The sequence below is a fragment of the Harpia harpyja genome, chromosome 12 (genome assembly GCF_026419915.1).
Source record: "Harpia harpyja isolate bHarHar1 chromosome 12, bHarHar1 primary haplotype, whole genome shotgun sequence".
Lineage (NCBI taxonomy): Eukaryota > Metazoa > Chordata > Aves > Accipitriformes > Accipitridae > Harpia > Harpia harpyja.
This window is the reverse complement of record NC_068951.1, coordinates 6,419,875-6,438,911: the sequence shown is the minus strand read 5'-3', so window position 1 is coordinate 6,438,911 and position 19,037 is coordinate 6,419,875. Positions and strand designations below refer to the sequence as shown.

General features: G+C 68.9%; 2 protein-coding genes across 4 annotated transcripts in view; one reads left to right on the top strand and one right to left on the bottom strand.

The window, feature by feature from the left end:
* The first annotated feature begins 11,369 nt into the window (after positions 1–11,369).
* HIC1 (HIC ZBTB transcriptional repressor 1) lies at positions 11,370–15,166 on the top strand. Its single transcript, XM_052804822.1, has 2 exons — positions 11,370–11,756; positions 12,597–15,166. Exons 1-2 carry the CDS (start codon positions 11,705–11,707, stop codon positions 14,540–14,542), a joined length of 1,998 nt encoding a protein of 665 aa, XP_052660782.1. The 5' UTR covers positions 11,370–11,704; the 3' UTR covers positions 14,543–15,166.
* Positions 15,167–17,908: 2,742 nt separating this feature from the next.
* Positions 17,909–19,037, bottom strand: part of SMG6 (SMG6 nonsense mediated mRNA decay factor) — a 118,624-nt gene continuing 117,495 nt past the window's right edge. For all 3 annotated transcript variants that reach the window (XM_052803905.1, XM_052803903.1, XM_052803904.1), the window contains exon 19: positions 17,909–18,921. In XM_052803905.1, the coding sequence (XP_052659865.1) occupies positions 18,791–18,921 (131 nt within the window). In that variant the 3' untranslated portion in view covers positions 17,909–18,790. The remainder of the gene's footprint in view (positions 18,922–19,037) is intronic.

Here is a 19,037-nt window from a genome sequence, read left to right as displayed (position 1 = left end):
ATGTGCTTGGCCCGTGCTGCGATGGGAGGAGGGAAGTGGCTCTCATGGGCATCACTGCGTGTCCCTGCCGAACAGAGGGATTTGCCCCGGGAATCCTGCCCTCTGCCTGCTTTTCCACTGGCAGCACACCTTTGTGCCAGCCCCTGCCCACCTCTCACAGATCCAGGTCTGTTCCCGTGCTGTTGTTCTTGGGGTGCAGCTGCCCTCGTTGGGGGGTTTCCTCTTCCCCTGCCCCACATGGCCCAGAGGAGTTGGGTTTTCCTCCAAAACAGCGTGTGGCAGTTGCTGTCCCTGAGTGAGGGGCACTGCTGAGGGGGGTGATGGAGTGAGCCCGGGCTCCGGGGGACAGCCGTGCCGCTGGCCTGGGGGACCGAAGCCCTGGAAACGGCCACCGGTGTTACCCAGCGGCACTGGGAGCCTGGGTGTTTTGGCAGGGGTGGCTGTCGCCCCTCTACTCCCCAAATGGGGCCCTTCCCATCCCCAGCGCAGCCATCAGAGCCCCACTGCGTGGTCCCAGTGCCAGCCCCAGGGGCAGGTAGGGCACTGCCCGGGGCTGTGCTCGCTAGGAGCCTCTCCTGGGTACGGGGTCTGGGGCTCAGTGGGGCACGGCTTTGCTCTGCCACCCCTGGGTGAGCAGAGCCCCCAGCCCTCTCCCAGCGTCCCAGGGAGGACAGGAGAAGACCAGCACGAGCAGAGACGTTGCCAGCGCTGCTGCCTCCCTGCAAACACCCACCACCTTCTCCCCAGCTCCCTGCGTCCCTTCCCCCTGTGCCGTCGCTGACTCAGGGCCTCCTCCGCTGCCCATCGTGCCAGCCGCCCACACGGGGCTCGCCCAGCACGGGCAGGGGCTCCCGTGGGCAGCGCTGGAAAAAAGCGACGTCCCGCCGAGCCTGGCATCGGGTGCGGATCTTGCCGGGGTTTGAGCCTTACTCATCTCACGCTCTTCCTCCCCTGTCCCCACGAGCAGGGCCTGACGCAGGCAGCTGGGGAGGGGGTGCTCCGGGAAGGTGACGTGTTTCGCAGATGGTTATACAACACAGCTCCCCCCCCCCAAGCCTGCCCGGCTCCTGCCTGCGAGGAGGCAGCGGCACGGGCAGGGGAGAGCCGGGGGCCATCCCCGGGCCCCGCTGCCAGAGCGGGACCAAGCCATTGGGAACAGCCCCCCCCCCCCTCCTCCCTGCTTCACCCGCAGAAGCTTCCAGTTGTGGCTGAGTCACTCCTGCTGTAGCTCCTTCTCTCCTTGTTTTGGATGGAAGTTTTCCATGGAAACCCACGCTGGGCCGGGCCGCGGGCTGGGATAAACACGGCTGAATCACAAAAGGCCGTTTTGCCAAGAGCTGTCAGATGGCAACAACAGCGTGTGCGGCGTGCGGGCAGCCAGGGAAGGCAGGCAGCTGCCCTGCCTTTTCGGGGGGGGTGGCAGCAGCACCTCTCCCTGCGGCCCCCCCCCCCCCCCGCCAGCCTCACCGGCTCAGCCCCCTCCCTCTCCTGCCCACCCCAAATTCCCATGGTGCCAGCATGTCACGAGTGCCCCTTGGCAAAGCCGGGAGCGGGTCACAGGCTTCAGCCAGAAGCTGGTTTTTGGGGCCACGTGCTCTCCCTGGGATGCCCAGAGAAATCCCGGCCAGGGAGAGCTCCTCAGGGACCCTCGCTGCAGCCCAATCCTCAGCCATGGGGCTCTGTAGGGTCATGGCTGCTGGAGGTCCCCGAGGAAGAGCTTTCCCACCCTCCCGGTCCTGCGCGGGGACGCTCGCCAAAGTGTCACGGGCCGCTGGAAGCGAGGCCGAGGTAAGGCAGCATTTGCGCCGTGCCTGTGCCCCACTGAGCACCATTCCGCTGTAGAAATGGCAAGTTAACAGCTCGACCATGGCAGGCGCCGCGTTCCTCCCCGGCACTGCCACGTTCCTCCCTGGCACTGCCATCATCTCTGTGCTGAGGAGGAGCACGGGAGCTGGACGGCCTCTGTCCCCCGGTGCTGATGGCTGGCCCCAGGCCTGGCAGCTTGGAAGTGCTGTCGGAAGCCAAGTCCCGGTGTCAGAAGTCCAGGGTATTTTTAAGGCCTCTGGAAGAAAAACTAATTCCAGGGTGTCAGCGGGAGAGACTTGGCCTCCAAAACAACAACAGCGCAGCCTTCCTGGGGCCAGAGTGTGGGGTCCGAGGGCCTGTGGTGCTGCCCACGGGACACGTCCGCTCACCTAGGGGTGCCCTGGAAGGGACCCGGGTGCTGCTGTGGCCTGGACCTCGCTGCGATGCTGTTGCCGCTACCCACCCAGTGCAGGAGCAAGGAGGTTTTTTTCGGGGGATGGAGGGTGGTTTTCGTGGCTAGCGGCACCATTGCAGCACGGCTGCGCTGGGCCGCGGTGCGCTGGGCCGAACGCAGCTGCGGCTTTACCTGAGCGCTGGCACGACTGCCCAAAAAATCCCCTTCCCGGAGGCGTGCGGTGCAAAGGCGGGAAAAGCGGGAGCGGGAGGCAAGGGGGACCGGCAGGAGACGGGGCAGTGCATGGCAGAGACCCAGTGCCTGCCGTATCCCCCTGCCCGTGGCTGCTTTGCCGCACCATGGCCCCGCTGGCCCCTGGGGACCTGGCGGTGGCCGTGCCTGGCAGAGCTGCCGGGTGCAGGACCCCCATGGGTGCGTGCTCCCAAGGGGGCTGCTCTGACTGAGGACACCCATGGGACGCCATGCCGGGGTCGCAGGTCCTTGTTTGGGGCTGCATCCCTGTCCTGCCGCTGCCACCCTCGCCCCACCAGGGCCTGTCCCCCGCCCCCATCCCCGGTGTCCCCAGCACCCACCTCCACGGCATTAGCCACCCCTCCACACCCCCCCCTCCGGGGTCTCCGCAGTCACTGCACCCCTTCCAGCCCCCTCCCCATCTCCGGAGCTTTGGGTCCCGGGTCCCCCCCCCCCTCCCCGCGAGGGGCCCTGCCCAGCCGGCACCGGTCACCGCCGGCTGCCGAGGGCCCGGTGCCCGGTTGGCGGGGCAGGCCGGGCCGCTCTGACTTCGCCTCTCAGGAATCTCCTGGCCGCCTCGGGCGAATTGTGCAACCTGCGACCGCCCCCGGTCGCCGCCCGGTCCGGCCCGTCGGGCCGCGCTCAGTCCCCGCCGTACCAGCTCCGCCGCCGGGCCGTGCTCCGCTCCCGGGAACGGCCCCCGTTGCCCGCTCCCCCCTCCCCCCCGCCCCGCCGCAGCACCGCACACACCGGCGGCGGGGCGGGGGGGGGGGGGGAGGACGGACAGACGGACGGGACGGGACCGCGGCTGCCAACGCGCTCCGGGAGCCGCTTACAGATGCGGCGGGACCAGCCCGGCGGGGGCAGCCCCGGGGCCCCGCCGGGAGGGCAGGTGAGGGGCTGCGGGGCGGGGGGACACGGAGGGCGGGGGGGAAGTGGGGGGTCCCCGTCGTTCCCGCTGCCTGAGGAGGAGCCGCTCGGCGCCCGCCCCCCCGAACAGTAAGAGTTGATGTGCGGCGAGCTGCACCCTGCATGTGAGCTCCTACTGCCCCGGGAGGCGGGCCGCCCCCGACGGGACCCCCGCCGCCCCCCCACCCGCCCCCCTCCTCCGCCGCCTCCGGTACCCCCGTGGGTTTGGGGGGGGGGTGAGGGGGGGGTGGGGAGCCGGTGCTGCCCGCGGTGCGAGTGCGCCGGGCCCGGCGACCATGGCTGTAGACTGTTACCCCCCCCAGCGGCACAGTAACAATCTAAAGCCACGGTCGCCCGGGCGGCGTCGGAGGGGGGGGGGGGGGAACGGGTTTGGGGGGGGCGGGGGGGGGGCAGCCGGTGCCTTGGCGACGGCGAGGAGGCGGCCCCGCCACCGCAGCGAGCGCGCCTGACTCCCACCCGCGGCGCGGGAGGGGCTCCGGTGCTGGAGGTGTGTGTGTGGGGGAGTGTCGGTAGCATCCTTCGCCCCCCCCCCCCCGTTCCCCGCCCCCTGCCCTCCCACGCGTGTCCGCCCCGCCTGGGGGAGACCCCCCCCTACCTGCGCTGCAACGGGAAGGGGGAGGGGGGGGGGCGTCCGCCGTGGGGGACTCGGTGTCTGCGGAGGGGGGAAAGAGAGACCGAGGTCAGGCGGGCACCGGGACACCCCCCCACGCTCCCCCCCCACGCTCCGCCCCGCCTCCCCCCCACACCCCCCCCGGCGGCGAGCGCTCCCCGACGGCTCAGCACCACGGACAGCTCCCGCCTCCCCCCGCCCCGGCGCTGCGGCGGGGCCGGTGCCGGGGCCGGTGGCGGGGCCGGTGGCGGTGCCGGCGGTGGGTCATGCTTCAGTAGCCATGACTGTAGACTGTTACTGTCCTGTCCCTACGCAGCAGTAAGCAGTCTAGAGCCAAGGTGCCGACGCGCTGACTCGGGCTCTCCTCGACGGGGTCTCCGCGCTCTTCCGACGGGTGTCACCGGGGGGGGAAGGCGATCGACACCCGGGCTGCGGGGCTGGCAGCACCCGGGGAGGGAGGGGGGGCACCGGGGTGCGGGGGATGCCGAGGGGGAGGAGGGGGTGGGGGTGCTGGGCACGGCGGCACGGCGGGATGGGGCTGGGGGCGGGGAGGGGGGGGTGTCCCGTCGGGGATGGATCCGGAGATGCTCGGAGCGGGGGGACAGCGGGCGCCGGTGTCACCCGCAGCGGGGACACACACACACACACACACGGATGCGCTTCCACACCTCTCCCCCCCGCCCCCGCTCCCGCAGCCCCAAAACCCCGCAAGCTGCGGGCGGCAGGGCCCCACCGTGCGCCCCCCCGGGGCGGCTCCGCGCACAGCGCCCGCCCCCGCGCACCGCCCCCGCCGGCGCCGCGCCCCGGCCCCGCCGCCCCCCCGCCGCCCCCCGCCGCCCGGCCCGACCCGCACGTGGGGCTGCGCCAGGCGGTACCCGCGCCGCCCCCGCCCGCCGCAGAGCTTGCCCCCCCCCTCGCCCTTCCCTCCTCCAGCCCCGGTCCCCCCGGTTCGTCCGCCTTCCCCCCCCTCCCCGGGGCGGGCAGGTGCAGCCCCCGGTGCCGCGGGGCTCCGCTGCCCCCTCCCGCCCCCGGCGGCGGGCTCCGTCCCTGCTTACCTGGGGGCCAACCCTGCCGGTTCCTTACCTCCTGCGGGCCCCGGCGGGTCCCTGGCCGGGCCCCGGTGCCCCGCGGCTCCCGGCGGGGGACGGAGCCGGTGGCGGTGCTGCGCTGTCCGCAGCGCGCGGGGCTTTTATAGGATCGGGCTCGTAGTAACGGGGATCTCGGCTCATTCATAGAAAAGCATCAACCTACACAATGACGTGAGCGCTACGTCAGCGAGGAAATTTAGGGAACGGGAAGACGCTACTATTTATATCGGCGCGGGGGGAGGACAGCGGCCCGGAGCCGGGTAGGGGGTCCGGGCTGTACCGGGACCCCGCCCCCCCCCCCCCGCCCCGGTCCCCGGCTCCTCGAGGTGCACAGAGGAGCAGCACCCAGCACCCCGCACCCCTCCTCCACCTGCCCCCGGCCCCACGGGCCGTGCACCCATCGAGGCACGAGCAGAGGGTCCCGTCACCCCGAGGGCTGCGGCGTGGGGCACCCCCTTGCCCCAGCCCCAAAGTGTCCACCTGGCACCCACGGTAGCCCCAGGACACCCATTGCCCCCCGACCACCCCACTAGGCCCCATCCCGGCCTCGTGGTGTCACCATGGGGCTAGCGATGGGGGGGGGCTGCCTGAGGCCAGCCCCCCCATCACGGGAAGGGGTTGCACAGGGCCCCAGGGGTGCCCACACCAGGGCAGCAGTCTGGGGGTGCCCCCTGCCCACCTGCACCTCCCACCCACGGCAAAGGCCTGGGCAGCACCTCCCGCCTGCCCCCCCCCCCAGTAAGAAGCCCCATCCCTCTGGTGCCGCGAGCACCCATGGATGCCAGCCCAATGCCCTAGAGGAGGATGGGATGGCACAAAGTGGGGGGTGTGTGTGTGGGGGGGTGAGTTTAGAGTACGGGGGGCACCCCATTGCAGCACCATGCTGCCCTGACCCCTCTGGCCTCACAGCAGTGTCTGGCCCGCGCTCCCACCAGGGCTGGGTCCCCCCAAAACCATCACTGCCCCAGAGCCAGACGGGTTGTGACTTTGCGGCTGAATTAATTTTGCCACCCCATCCATCCCAAGTGCCTGCCCCCCCCCAGCCCAAAGACGGGCCTAGAGTCGTGTCCGGGGGACGTGGTGGGGATCCTTTCCCCCCTTATGCATCCATCCATTTCCCCCCCCACTCCTGCTGGAGCCTTCTGACCTCACTCTGCTCTGGCGAAGCATCATACCGGTCGCCACAGCAACAGCGGCGTTGTCATTGACAGCAGCATCCGCGCCCGCCAGCATCCACCGCTGCGCAAGGCCGCACGCTGCTGCAAGGCCGCACGCTGTTATGGGGGCCCAGGCCACAATCCCCCCCCCTCCGACACCCCCCCATATTCTTCACTTACACCCCCAAATGCCTGCAGGTTCAGGGAATGCGCCCCCCCCCAAAAATACCCCCCACCATCAACTGCCCCACTTAGGCTGCTGCCATCCCCCTAGAACCCCCCCCAAATATAAAATAGAAACCCCGGGGATATGGGGGAGGTGTCCCCCATTTTTCCCACGCACAACCAGCGCCCGCCCCGTCGGGGCTCTCCGGTTTGGGAAAGTGGGGGGGGGGGTCTGCTGCCGCAGCGCTCCCCGCCGCAACCGTGACTCAGCCCCGGGATTAGTCAGCAACCGGGGCCGGCCCACCCGCAACTGGCTGCGCAGCTCCGCCGCCGCCACCCCCCCGTGGGGGGAGAGCAAACCCCCCACACTCGCGCCCCGGTCCCCCCGACGCGCACCGGAGGTGCGCGTCGGGGGGACCGGGGCGCGAGTGGGGGGGGGGGAAGAACGGCCCCCGAGGTTGGGGGGGGCTTGTGGGGGGAATGTCGCATCCCGGAGCGTGGCCCGTTGCTGCCATCTCGTGGGCTTTCCACTGTAGCCGTGTCCCCGTCGCGGGGGGGGGGAGTGTAGCGGGGGCTCGCTGTTGTGGGTAGAGGGGGGGGGTGTCACCCGTGGGGCTTGCGAAGGGGCGGGGGGGCAGGAGCTGGTTGATGAGGAGGATTGAAGATGTTGCCACATGAGGAAGGGGTCCCATCGCCCCCCCCAAGCATCATCGGAAAGGGAAGGGGTCCCAGCGCCGCATCGAGCATCATCCCGCAAGGAAGGGGTGCCATTGCTCCATAAAACATCAGCTTGCAGGGATGGGTGCCCTGGTTTTGGCCGAGCGTCACCCCACAAGGAAGGGGTCCCACTGCCCCATGAAGCATCACCCCACGGAGAAGGGGTCTCAGCACCTCTCCCCCCAAATATCCCCCCACTGGAAGCGTTCCTCACCCAATTTGAGCGTTGTTCCGCAAGGAAGGGGTCCTACTGCCCCAGGAAGCACCACCCATAAGGGAAGGGGTCCCATCATCTCACCAAGCATCACCCCACAGGGCTGGGATCCTCACCTGCCTGAGCGTCAGCCTGCAGGGAAGGGGTCCCATCACCCCACAAGAAAGGAATCCCACTGCCCCAGGGAACATCACCTTGCAGGGATGGGTGGCCTTGTCTGCCTGAACATCACCCCACAAGAAAGAGGTCCCATTGTCCCCTCCAGCTGACAGGGACCTCCCAGAGTTCGACAAGGGGAAGTGCAAAACCCTGCCCCTGGGGACGAACAGCCCCAGGATATCCTGGGGGGGCCGCTCGGTTGGACGGCAGCTCGGCACAAAAGACCCTGGGGGTCCTGGTGGACACCAAGTTGACCACGAGCCAGCAACGTGCCCTTGGGGCAAAGGAGGCGAACGGTGTCCTGGGCTGGGTAGGAGGAGCGTTGCCAGCGGGGCGAGGGAGAGGATCCTTCCCTTCTGCTCAGCGCTGGGGAGGCCACTCCTGGAGCGCTGGGTCCCCCAGTACGTAAGAGATGTGGACATACTGGAGAGAGTCCAGTGAAGGACCACAGAGAAGATTAAAGGACTGGAGCATCTCTCCTACGAGGAGAGGCTGGGAGAAGAGGAAGGTCAGGGGACCTTATCGATGGATATAGGTACCCGGAGGGAGGGTGCAGAGAGGACAGAGGCAGGCTCAGCAGTGCCCAGTGCCAGGACCAGGGGCAACGGGCACAGACTGAACTGCAGGGCTTCTCTCTGACCATCAGGAAACACTTTTTCACTGTGAGGGGAGCACTGGCACAGGCTGCCCAGGGAGGTGGTGGAGCCACCAACCTTGAAGATATCCAAAAGCCCTCTGGGCACAGTCCTGGGCAGCCGGCTCTGGGTGGCCCTGCTTGAGCAGAAGGTTGGATGGTGACCTCCTGAGGTCCCTCCCAACCTCAGCCGCTGTGTGATTCTGTCCCTCACGCACCTGAACATCATCCCACAAGCAAGGGGTTCCACTGCCCCACCAAACATTGCCCTGTGGGTAAGGGTCCCCTCATCCAGCTGAGCATCACCCCACAAGGAAGGGTCCCTCACCCACCTGAGCATCACCTCACTAGAAAGGGGTCCCATCGCCTACCACGGCATCAACCCACAAGGAAGGGTCCCCCACCACCACCCCAGCATCACCCCACAAGGAAGGGGTCCCCTCGCCCACCCCAGCATTGCCCCGCAGCTGGTGCACCAGCCATGGGCTGGTGGGGGACTGTGTCATACCAGGGGGCTTTACCCTTCCCACCACCCCGCAGGGGTCCTGTCATGTTGGGGGGCACCGGGCACCCTGGGAACACCCGGCAGGGTCCTGTGGCTGCCCCCAGCCTCGTTTCACAGCAGGCAGGGCTCAGCGCAGGCATCGCCACGGCCCCGCTTAACTCCAGGAGGTGGGCAGCACCGATTCGCACCCAACCCGGAGCAGCTCAGCGCTGTCATGAGTTTCATGGCCTCAGCCCACCACAGGCAGAGGGAACACGCGTCCCCCTGCAAGCGCAGGGGCCACGGCGGCGGGGCACGGGGGGGCTGCCGTACCCCGGCACCGCCGGGAAAATGAAGTGCGAGCTGCCAGCGGGGGCTGCAGGCTCCTGGCGGTGCCGGATGCGGCCCGGCTGGCCAACGCGCCGTAATCGAAGACATGTGTGTGGGCTTTGGGGAGAGGCTGCGCTGGGAAACAGGGCCCTGCGGAGACTGGGGGGCTGTATCCTGTCCAAAAGCCCAGGTCCCACATGAAGCCAGGCATGCGAACGCGATCCAAACCACAGCTGGATTTGAACCGAATCTCCCAGCATCTGGGCTAATTTGCTGCAACTTTGATTGATCGTGGGGAGGGGGCACAGGCGGGAGACGCTCCAGCTCAGACCTCCCAACAGAGCCAATGACTTAACCAGAGCTGGTTCCAATCTGCTCAGCACATTGAGGCGAAAATGCCCCTTTCCCTGAGCGCTCCCGTTCGCCGACGCTGGCTCTGCCCGCGGCCCCGCAGCCCGGCTGTCCCAGTCCCTCAGGGCTGAGCGTGTCCCGCAGGTCCCCAGGGAGTCCTGGTGGGTTTTGGGCTTTCTGGGTGAAAGATGCCGGGTCAGGCTGTTTGGGGTTGGGGCTCACCTGGGATCCCTCCAGAAGGCAGAGTGGGGCGGGAGGGAGGATATTAGTGGATCTCACCCCCCTCCACCTGCCCCAAACCTCTGCGGGCACCGATCCACCCCTCTGCTCCTGGGAGAAACTGGGAACAGGAGAGGAGCTGCGAAAGAGGGTGGAAAAGGTAAAGGCTTTTCCATTCCCCCCCCCCTTCTCGGTCACTGCCCCAAGGGCTCGGCGTCACTCAGCAGGTAGCTGGGGCAGCCCGGGGTCCCGGCCGGCCCCGGGGGAGGCAGCTGTCTGGGAGCCGCTCGCTGCTGTGATTTATACAGCTCAGCCCCATAAATTACCCGGACGGAGCCCGCGGGAGCCATCGCTCACAGCGACGTCCAGAGCTCGCTGCCAGAACCTGAAACACTTCCAACCGTTAATTGAAGAGGAAAAAAAAAAAGGGGGTGGGGGGGGAATTAGTGCCTGGGGAGTTGGGATTAAACCACGGCTCTGTAATGAGGGTCGCCCACATCCCGCTCCCAGGATCCCAATGCTTCCCGTGGGCAAGAACCCAGGACGGGGAGCAGGAAGGGGGATTTCTGAGCCGGTGCCTGGGATGTGCCTGGTACAGGGTCCCCATGGGCAGTGTCCCCGTAGTGAGCTGGGATGCCCCTGGATCCAATGGGAATCTGAGGATGAGGTCGAGCCGAGTGATGCTGAGCTGGGAGGGCCGTGGCTACCACCACCATGCACCCTCCCTGCCAGCACCCATCCTCTTTTCTCCAAATTCAGGGTAGGGCAGACCCTGTCCCGGGGGCTGGGGACAGCAGCCGGGACCCCCGCAGTACTGTCCCGGCCACCATTCCCAGTTGCCCAGGACCCCACGCTGGCTCCCACTCACCAGGTTATGGGGTGAAACCCTAAGAGCATCCAAGGTGACCCCAGCTGGGAGGGATGGCCAAGATTTGGGGTGACCTGGTCAGGTCGGGGGGGGGGGGGCAGCAGGCCCCCCCAGGATTAGCGGCTAGCCCGGAGGTGCCCATCATGATGCTTTTCCGTACAAGGAGGTTGTGCAAGAGGCTGCGGCCGTGAGAAAGGAGAAGCGAAAGTGCGAAGCGAGAGGCGGCTCCCCCTGCGCCAAGGGGGGGACCCCAAGCTACACCCCCGACCCAGCAGCCTTTATGGGGGGGGGGGCAGCTGGAGGGATGAAGCGAGGGGGAAACGTGGCGCTGCCTCCCCCTCCTCCCCCTCCTCCTCCTCCTCATCCCAAACCACCACAAGCCCCCAGCCCACCCTGAGCCGCCGCCACACATCTGGGCGCCAGGGCTGCGCCCCCCCCCCCCCCCCGCTTTCAGCCCTCCCCCACCAGCAACAAATTAGGGCCGGCTGCCTCCCCCCCCCCAAAAAAAAAAAACCCTTCCCCACATCACCTGCACCCATTAGAGTCCCCCCCCATATAGCGCACCCTCTCCAGCTTTCCCACCCACTGGGTGCTCCCCCCCCCTCCGCGTATATCAGCACCCATCCCTCAACAAGACCCCCTTCATTTTAACCTTCCCCACCGGCCGCCCCGTCGGGTCCCCACCGCGCACCTGCGCCCGGGGAGGAGCCGCCGCCTCCGGTAACGGGCGGGGGGGGGGGGGGGTGTCACCGGGAGCCGCTAGATGGCGCCCTGCGAGCGGTACCGAGCGCCGGGGGGGGGCACAAAAGCTTCTGCCCGGAGTCACCGAGGGGGGCCGGGAGCCCCGGAGGGGCTCCCGGCCCCCCTCGGTGACTCCGGGCAAAGGCTGATGTCCTGAGGATGGAGCCCCCCCCCTCAAGGGGCCGGCGGGGGGGGTGTGTGTGGAAAAAAAACCCCCACGAACTCGGAGAAGGAGGAGGAGACCGGGATGAAGGGGTGGGGGGGGGCCCGGCTTGTCGGTGCCCCGCCCGGGGATGGGAGGAGGAAAACCTCCCGCCGTCCCTTTAACAGCCAGCGGCGCTGCTCGGAGTTCAGGCCGGGGTCAGGGGGAGTTCGCAGCCCGGGTTTCACCTCCGAGCTGGCGGCGTTGGGAACCCCGAGGAGCCGCTGCTGCTTCTTCCAGCTCTTCTTCCTCCTCTTCCTCCTCCTCCTCCTCCCGTTCCGTAGGACCGGCCGGGAGAGCGGGGTATGGAGGAACAGCAGCAGCAGAGGAGGAGGAGGGTGGAGGGGAATAGCAACCGGCGGCGGCCCCCCCGGGGCTGAGCCATGAGAGTTCACCGAGACCTCGGCTGGTTGGCGGAGGCCACCGGGCGCCCAGGTAAAGAGGGAGCCGGGGGGGGGGGGGGGGAGGAAACCCCCAAAAGATTTAAAAAGAGGGAAAAAAACCACCCAAAAAAAGCAGCTCCGCGGGCGCTTGGCTTTACCCACCTGGGCGGGGGGGGGGGGGACGACCGGCACCGGAGCGGAGGCGGGGAGGGGAGGTCCCGCTCCCCCCCCCCCCCCCGGGCTGTCCCCCCGCTTACCTCGCAGGGAGGGGGTGTGGGGGGGGGGAGAGGAAGCGGGGGCGGGGGGCGCCCGGGGGTGGGGGGGACACGGCCGGCCGCCTCCCGGGACCGGGACGCATAAGAGCCGGGCAGGCGCCGCGGGGGGCCGGGGCAGCGGCTCTGGGCAGGTAACGGCGGGCGGCGGCCCCGGGGGGGGGGGGGTGTGAGCGGATGGGTAGGGGGGGACACCGGCCCCGGTTCTCCCCCCCCCTCCCCTTTATCCTCCGGCAGGTGGGCGCGGGGGTGCCGGGGCGCTGGCGGGGCCGGGGCGCGGCGCTGGCGGCGGCGGCGGGTGATGTCACTTTCTCCAAAAGCCTCCGGGGGTTTTCACCCCCCCCTCCCGCCCCCCCCCCCCCGGCCCGCCGAGAAGCGAGCCCCCATATAAACGGTGGCACCGGCCAGGCGGCCGAGCAGAGCGGCCGGGACGCGGCGGCGTGCGGGGCTGGGGGCTGAGCCCCAAACCGCCCCCCCGACCCCTCCACGCGTGGGCTGAGCCCCCCCCCCCCCCCACCCCCGACGTGTGGGGTCGAGCCCCCCACGCGTGGGCCGAGTGCCCGGGCCGGGGGGGGGTACGCGGGGCCGGTTGCGTCGCTGACGGGGGCGGTGTGTTGCAGGGCGGCGGGCGAGGAGCGGGATGCTGGACGCCATGGAGGTGCCGAGCCACTCGCGGCAGCTGCTGCTGCAGCTGAACACGCAGCGCACCAAGGGCTTCCTGTGCGACGTGATCATCGTGGTGCAGAACGCGCTCTTCCGCGCGCACAAGAACATCCTGGCGGCCAGCAGCGCCTACCTCAAGTCGCTGGTGGTGCACGACAACCTGCTCAACCTGGACCACGAGATGGTGAGCCCCGGCATCTTTCGCCTCATCCTCGACTTCATCTACACCGGCCGCCTGGCCGAGTGCGAGCCGGGCGGCGAGCAGAGCCTGGGCGCCGTGCTGGCCGCCGCCAGCTACCTCCAGATCCCCGGCTTGGTGGCCCTTTGCAAGAAGAAGCTGAAACGCAGCGGCAAGTACTGCCACCTGCGCGGGGGCTACGCGCCCTACAAGCTGGGCCGGGGACTGCGCGCCGCCACGCCGGTCATCCAGGCCTGCTACTCGGGGACGCCGCGGCCCGTGGACTTGCCGCCCGTGGAGCCGGCGGCGCCGCTCAACACGCAGTGCGGGGAGCTGTACGCCTCGGCCGCCCAGGGCGCCCCGCTGCACCCCCACGGGCTGTGCCCGCCCGAGCGCCATTGCTCGCCGCCCTGCGGCCTCGACCTCTCCAAGAAGAGCCCCACCGGCCCCTCCGCCCAGCTCCTGCCCACCGACCGCCTGCTGCCCGGCGAGCCCCGCGAGCCCTCGCTGCCCCCGCGGCACGACAGCCCCCCCGTCAGCGCCGGCCTCTTGGCCGGCCACGCCGCCGCCTACAAGGACTCCCCGCCGGGCGGCGAGCCGGGGGGGCACCCCCACGCCCCCGACCCCTTCCGCAGCACGCCGCCCTGCGCCGAGCCCCCGCTGCCCCGCGCCGACGGGCGCGAGCTGATGTACCGCTGGATGAAGCACGAGCCCCTGGGCCCCTACCTGGACGAGGGCGAGGCGGAGAAGGAGCTGGAGCGGGAGGAAAAGGCCGAGTCGCCGCCCGCGGCGCCGCAGCCCCGCTACCCCAGCGTGGAGAGCAACGACCTGGAGCCCGATAACAGCACGAGCGAGGAGACGGGCAGCAGCGAGGGCCCCTCGCCCGGCGACGCGCTGGACCGCTACTGCAACCACCTGGGCTACGAGCCGGAGAGCCTGGGCGACAACCTGTACGTCTGCATCCCCTGCGGCAAGGGCTTCCCCAGCTCCGAGCAGCTCAACGCTCACGTGGAGGCCCACAACGAAGAGGAGCTCTATCACAAGGCGGCGGCCGAGCAGGCCGTGCCCTTCCTGGACAAGGGTGGCCCGGGGCTGGGTGACATCCTGCGGCCCTACCGCTGCTCCTCCTGCGACAAGTCCTACAAGGACCCGGCCACGCTGCGGCAGCACGAGAAGACGCACTGGCTGACGCGCCCCTACCCCTGCACCATCTGCGGCAAGAAGTTCACGCAACGCGGCACCATGACCCGCCACATGCGCAGCCACCTCGGCCTCAAGCCCTTCGCCTGCGACGCCTGCGGGATGCGCTTCACCCGCCAGTACCGCCTGACCGAGCACATGCGCATCCACTCGGGCGAGAAGCCCTACGAGTGCCAGGTGTGCGGCGGGAAGTTTGCCCAGCAGCGCAACCTCATCAGCCACATGAAGATGCACGCGGCCGGCCCCGATGGCAAAGCCAAGCTGGACTTCCCCGACAGCGTCTACGCCATGGCCCGCCTCACCGCCGACCAGCTGGGGCTCAAGCAGGAGAAGGCGGCCGAGCTGCTCTCCCACACCTCGCACTTCCTCAGCGACCCCAAGGCCATGGAGAGCCTCTACCCGCTGGCCAAGTTCACGGCCGAGCACCTGGGGCTGAGCCAGGACAAGGCGGCCGAGGTGCTGGCGCAGGCTCCGCACCTCCACGCCGAGGCCGCCCGGACCATAGAGCGATACTCGCCCCCCTAGCGCCGGCCCGGCCGGGGGGCTGGGGGGGCCGCCGGGCTCCCCTCGCTGCCCCGCGTGGAGTTCGGGGGGGGGGACGGGACGACAGGCGGCGGGTGCTCGTCCCCCGGCGCTGCCGATGGTCCCGGAGAACTCGCTCGTAGCGGAAGGTCCCATGAGAGCTGCCCCGGGACGGCTGGACGGCACGTCCCGCGACGAGCGCCCCGGCTTGCCCGGGAGAAGCCGATAATTCAGGGACTGACCTCGTGGCGTGGGTCCTCCTTGCCTTGGGGGGGCTGCCGGGCCCCCCGGCACCGGGGCGGGAGCGAAGCACAAGCTGTGAGGCCGGGCTGCGCCCCGAGGCTTTGGAGGACATGAGCCAGCTCCTTACCTCAGGGCCGTTCCCCGGTGCTGCCCCCCCCGCCCCGGGCGAGGGGACACCCTCGGCAGATGCCCGTGTCGCCCCCGGCCCCGCCGCGGGACCCCGCCACGCTCGGCTCTGCCACGATGGGACCCGGACTGTGCCGCCTCGACCGCCGCCGGCCCGTGAGTAGTTCGTCCGTCGTGGCCGGAGCGACGTCTCCGAGCTGCCGGCAGCCGTCCTGACCGGGAGCGGCGAGCGTGGCCATGCTGGGGCTGGGTGGGGGGGGGGGGGGGTGTGCCGGCCAACCCCCCCCCCCCCGCTCCAACTGGGGCCACGCTGGGAGCTTGGGGACAGACTGACGGAGGGGGACGGTGGGGTTTGAGCAGCCGGTGCGGGGCAGGGGGACGGCGGTCGGGTCCGTGCCGAGGCCGGGGGGGGGCCAGGGAATGGCGATGCTCCTTGCCCCGGAGCAAGCACTGACCTCCTGGCCCGAAGCCGGTGGCTCGGCCGCTGGCCCCCCCATGTTTTCGGGAGATGGGGCAGGGCCTGTCACAGACTGAGCCCCTGGGCCCTGCCCCAGCAGGCGCCTCGCCATCAGGGATGCCCGGGGGGCCCAGGGACCCGGGGATTTTGCCCTTGGGTGGCTGCTGGCCTCGAATTTTTTTTTTTTTTTTTTTTTTTTTTGCCAAAGATGCCCGTCCCCAGCGCGGCCGGGCCGGGCCGGGGAGTTCATGACAAAGACAAAGCGGTCTGGTTTGTCAGCTACGGGGAGGTGGGCAGGGGCTGCGGGGAGGGGGGGGAAAGAGCCGGGGGAGGTGAGGAGCTGCCCCAGGCTGGGCTGCGGTGACCTGGGGCCAAGCTCCCCCCTTTCCCCGTCGGGGCACCCCCTGCCACCACCGTACCCCGTTTTCTGCCTTCTGCTCGGTGTGGGCAAAGCCCCCCCCTCCCGCCACGGGCCTGGACCCCCCCTCCCGGCCCGTGCCCTGACCCCTCTGCCTGGGGTTAATGTGAAGCTTCTCCCCCCCCCCCCCCCAAGCCCCCTCCTCTCCTTTGCACATGAGGCCCCGGGGCGGCCGCCAGCAGCGACTGTCCCCGACCTCACAGCCACTGTGCCTTAGCCTGAGCTGGCTGCTCCTGCCCAGGTGCCCCCCCCTCCTTCCCTGGGCTGCCCGGGTCCCCCGTCCCCCCCCCCGGGGCTCCCCAGGACCGGCAGCATCCCCCCAGAGCTGCCGTGGGGCGAGCGGCGGCAGCAGCAGCACCCAAAGCACAGCTGGCAGCACCCAGCGGGGCCGCCGGCCCCCTCTGTATCACGTCCGATTTGTACACGGGCTCCTTGCCCCCCCACCCCCTTTTTTTTTTTCTATAGTCGAAACCGAATGAGCAATAAAGTGACATTAATATGCGTGGCCTTGCGTCCTTCTCTGGGGGCGGGCCTGGCCGGTGCGGGGGTCGGTGCTGAGAGGTGACCCCGGGGGGGTGAAGGCTGCGCCGAGGGGGGGGGACGTGACCGGGGAGGGGTGCGGAGCTGCAGGGAGAGGAGGCGAGGGGCTTTGCTGTGTGTCTGGTTTGCCCGGAGTCCCCTCGGTTAGCAGGGGGCAGCTGCGGGGGGGGGACAGAGCCGCCGTCGTCCTTGCAAGCACAGATGCATCCCGCTGCTGTCCCTCCCCGGTGCCCCCCCCGCGCCCACCTCTCCCCCAACCCCGACAGCAACTTGCCCGCCAGCGGCAAATGAAACAACGCGCTGCACAGGACAAGTGTTTAATACTAAAAATTATTAAAACCATCTTAACAAAATAGCCCGAATGCGGCTGCCTCCCCGAGAGATGGGCTCCTTGCGGGGGCTCGGGGCAGCAGCCTGGTACAGGTGGCCCCAAGCATGGGGCACTTAAGCCAGCGAGACCCCGCTCCTCTCGCTGTCGTGCCAGCTGGTCTGGTGGCAGCAAGACCTCTGTCCACGGCCGAGCCTGTGGCACGGTGCGAGGGGTCGGCGTCCGGCAGAGCCGCAGGTCCCTCCGAGCTGGTACCCTGGGAAGGGCCTTGCAAAGCAGCCCTGGGGGCAGCTCTGTTAGAAAAACAAATATTTAAACACACCCGGTGTGGAGGAGAAGGCAAAGTCTACGCGCTGCTTACAGCCAGCGTGGCGCTTCACGCGGCTGTGGGCACCGAACCGGGCCGTGGGCGCTGTGTGTGCCGTGGCCCTGGGTGGCTCAGCACCCTCCAGCAGGCATGGGTGCCCCAAAGTCTCTGTCGAACAGGCTCTGTCCCGCAGCACAGACCCTCCTCTGCCGGCAGCCGCTCTTGCACGGTGTCCTGAGGCTGGGGCATTTGTATGGCACAGGTTAGCGAGCACAACCCCTGCCCATGTCCGTCGCTGTGCCGTGCAGCCCCACCGCAGCCGGGCGCTGCCGAGGCTCGGACCCCAGCGTTGGTCCTCGCCGTGAGGCCGGGCAGCTGGCGCGGGGGTAACATTGGGTTTCCTGATGCAGACACCGGGTCCGAGCCACCCACGCAGGAAAGGAAAATGCTGGGCTCCATCCTACCGCTTCCTCTGCCACCTTTGACGCTTCCCTCCCACGGCCGCGGTGCCCCAGCAGGGATCGGGGATGGCCTTGGGGTCACTCCCACCCTCTGCTCATGGGACTGGGACTTGACAGAGCTCCAGGGGCTCTGGTTCACGGGTTAATGCTCCCTCTTAGCTTCTGTATCTAGCGTCTAACTGGGCCGGGGATGGGACGCTCACTGATGGGGCAATGTCATGGGGGGGGCTCAGCAACACCCCCAACCCTGCACCGGCTCCCGGTGCAGTATGACCCAGTGACAAGGCAGCGGGGTCCCTTCGTGGCTCCCTCTACGGTGAAGGGGCAACTCGAGAGGGGACTCTCCCAGCTGGGCAAGCAGTGGGGGGGGCCGGGCGCTGCCCCAGCCCCCTCCAGCCCTGGGCAGAAGCCGGATCCCACATGCAACAGGAGCCCATGGCAATATTGAGGACACACGGGACCTGTGGGACAGCCAGTCCTGGGGTCCTTGGGAGAATTTTGTTAGCCTCACGCTGAGTCTTAAATCACAAACATGTCTAAAGGTAGCGGGGTGGGACTAAGGGGTTTGGGGAAGGAGGGAAGGGGCAGGTAATGGCTGGGGTGGGCAGGGGAGCAGGACAGAAAGCAGCTGTGGGGGGACTGGGGGATGTTTAAAGCCTCCCCCCCCCGCCCCAGCAAAGCAGGCAGGGCACACACCTGCAAACTAACTTATACTGAAGTCTGAAATGAAACTCAACAAGCAAACCCTGCACCAGGGAGAAGACAAGCGCCTCCGCAAGCAGCACCCCCGGCGTGAGATGGGCATGGGGTGGGGAAGGGGCCGGAGGCCTGGGGCTGCCTGGGCCACGCAGGACGAACAGGCTGGGGCAGGAGGGAACCTGCCCTTGAAGTCCACAGCCTCTTCGAGGGGCACGAGCTAGACTACGCAATCCCAAAGTCTGCGCTGGCGTGTCCCCGGACTCTGCCCTACGCAGCCTACAAACCCGAAGAGCCACCGACTCGTGACTCGAGCTCTCTGCAACCAAGCAAACCAAGCAAAAGGCTGGCGATCTGGCACGGGCTCACCCAAAGCTTCCCTAGCCAGCGAGGCTCACCAGCTCCGCTCTGGCACTGCCCAAAGGCTGGTGGGACCCTCAACGGCCCAGCCTCCACGTGAACCATCCACAGCAATGACCTTCCCAGCTGGTCTGCCCTCAGTGGGGGGCCCTTCGCAGCACGGCCATTCTGGGGTGGGTTGAAGACGTGGCGTTTATTGTTCGTGGTGGGCTGGAAGGCGGCGGCGGCATGTGGTGAGGGCTGCCGCTGAAGCCGGTCTCCCACCGTAACAGGCTGCGTGACTAGCTCAGGGGCTGTTGGCCCCGCTCGGCCCCCTCAGCCCTCCTGGGCCCACTTGAGGAAGGTGGGGATGTCCCGCACTGGCACGTTGCGGGTCAGCGCTTTGACTCGCAGGTTCCGGTCGTCCGTCAGCAAAACCACTTCCCTGAGCAAACGGATGGGATCATCTGCAGTGACAGAGAGAGAGTGCAGCGTGAAGCTCAGACCTCCCCGCTCTGCCCCAGCCCTTGCACCCGTCCCACACTGTGCCTTCCCCACGTTGTGCCCCCCCCCCCAGCTCCCC

Coding starts and splice junctions, on each gene's coding strand:
- HIC1 (XM_052804822.1), top strand. CDS start 11,705: ATGAGAGTTCACCGAGACCTCGGCTGGTTGGCGGAGGCCACCGGGCGC. Junction 11,757..12,596: donor GGAGGCCACCGGGCGCCCAG/GTAAAGAGGGAG, acceptor GGTGTGTTGCAG/GGCGGCGGGCGAGGAGCGGG.